Below are 1,891 nucleotides of genomic sequence, written 5' to 3'. Positions count from 1 at the left end.
CGGTCAGCAAGAGTAAACACAATGGAACATAAGGATATGATGCAAGTAATGCAAGACTAAATGAATTATATCATGAAAACTGATTACAATCAACTGGTAACAATCGGGGTACAGAAATCGGCTCATTGGTCTGCTAAAACATGCTCAATTATAGAACAGGTCACAATCGGGACCTCAAATCTTAAGATCTAGATTCTAAGCTCTGCCTACTACTTTCTATCTGAATTCTAATGCTTAATTACAATGATATATATGGTCCAAGGGATCTGATCAGCCAAAAAGTGATTAAATATTGAAGAACAAGACCTAATGTGTAGAAACAACAAGGTCAGCCTCCATATCACCTTCAAATCAATTGCCATCTTATGCAGGAAATCCCAGTGTAATACCTGAGAGCCATGCCATCCATTTGGAGAAGAACAATGAAAGCGCAAATGTGGAATAGTGAGTTTAATTAGCATATATTTTTCATTTATTTTGTTGCCTTGTGTTTGATTTTAGCTAGATTAGTTAAGGATCTATGATCATCCTTATTCCCTAATTAGCTTAATTTTAATGATTTTGAATGGGAAGTTTGAGCGGGAACCTAGGTGGGTGACTTGCCCCTTCAATTTCAGCAAATCTACAGGGGAATGCTGCAAACACTGGCACTCAAGGACAATAGGTGGGTGAAAAGACTGGGAGTGGTCAGGATGACAACATGATTTCTGAAGATGGGGACCCACAAAAGGTGGGGATTCCAGATGACCCTGGAAAGGGGCCTCGTGATGTGGGGGGCAGAGTAAACCAAGTGGACCTCCCTCTTTGGTATCAAACCTGGTGGTAAGTCGGTGTTCCCTCCTGTTAATAATATTTCGAATCCGGCTTTTGGGTGTTTTCCGATTGATGTCCCTGATTCGGTGATTGATCACAATATCTTTGTTATGGCTTTATCATTAGTCAGAAAATTTATGGGCACTAGGCCTAATACTGATGTTGTTAGATCTTTCGCTAAGAGGAGATGGCACTTGAAAGGACAGATTGAAATAACAGCTATGGCTAAAGGGTTTTTCTCCTTTGTGTTCTCTTGTGAAGAAGATTTGTCTGATGTTCTTTGTGGAGGCCCTTGGGTTATTGGGAAGACTTCATTGGCTTTGAAGCATTGGTCCCTTAATCTAGATCTGAATGATGGTATTTTTGGTTCTTCCCCTATTTGGGTTAGATTGCCTGGTTTTCCCTTGGAGTTCTGGCATGAGGATGTATTTAAGGGTTTGGCTAGCTCATTCGGAGAACTTCTTTCTGTTGACTCAATGATGGAAGCTAGGAAAAGAATGGTTTATGTGTGGATCTGTATTTGTGTTAATCAAAATACTAAACTCCCATCCTCTGTGGATATCATTTCTAAGTTGGGGAAATGGACCCAGCCAGTTGAGTTTGAGACTATGTCTTGTCTGTTTTAAATCTAAAAAATCTGAGCATTGGGCTAAAAAATGTCCTCTACAGATTAATAAGGTTGTTGCCCCCCCTAAAGTGAATTTTGGATACAACAATGGCCTACATAAGCAGATTTGGAGAGAAAAAATGTCAATGGTGGCTCAGAATGAAGATGGTGGTATTGAGACGGTCAAGGATATTGGGAACCTGAAGGAATCTAATTCTTCTAGTCCGGTTCAATTAGAGAAAGATGGAGATATTGATGTTATCAAGACTACATCACAAGCCCAGGAGGAGGAGAGGACTGATATGGTAAAAGGTAATAGTGAGGATTGTTCTAGTGATGCAGAGCATTTTTTTAAAGATAGTCGTATGCTTAACCTAGTTGTTCAACAACTTGAGGAAGGAGAAATTGATGGTGGAGCTTCTTTTTCCAGTCCTAAGAGAATGAAAAAGGAGGATCAAAACAAGGTTATGA

At 39.7% G+C, this 1,891-nt stretch overlaps 1 protein-coding gene across 1 annotated transcript; it reads left to right on the top strand.

Annotated features, from left to right (window-relative positions):
* The first annotated feature begins 923 nt into the window (after positions 1–923).
* Positions 924–1,439, top strand: LOC131866220 (uncharacterized). The gene has a single exon (XM_059215432.1). The coding sequence runs from the start codon at positions 924–926 to the stop codon at positions 1,437–1,439; it is 516 nt and encodes a 171-aa protein (XP_059071415.1).
* The last annotated feature ends 452 nt before the right edge of the window (positions 1,440–1,891 follow it).

This window comes from Cryptomeria japonica, chromosome 2 (assembly GCF_030272615.1).
Source record: "Cryptomeria japonica chromosome 2, Sugi_1.0, whole genome shotgun sequence".
Taxonomy (NCBI): domain Eukaryota; kingdom Viridiplantae; phylum Streptophyta; class Pinopsida; order Cupressales; family Cupressaceae; genus Cryptomeria; species Cryptomeria japonica.
This window is presented reverse-complemented; position numbering and strand designations above follow the sequence as displayed.

Excerpts from the sequence above, each read along its gene's own strand:
- LOC131866220 (XM_059215432.1), top strand. The coding sequence starts at position 924 with ATGGCTTTATCATTAGTCAGAAAATTTATGGGCACTAGGCCTAATACT.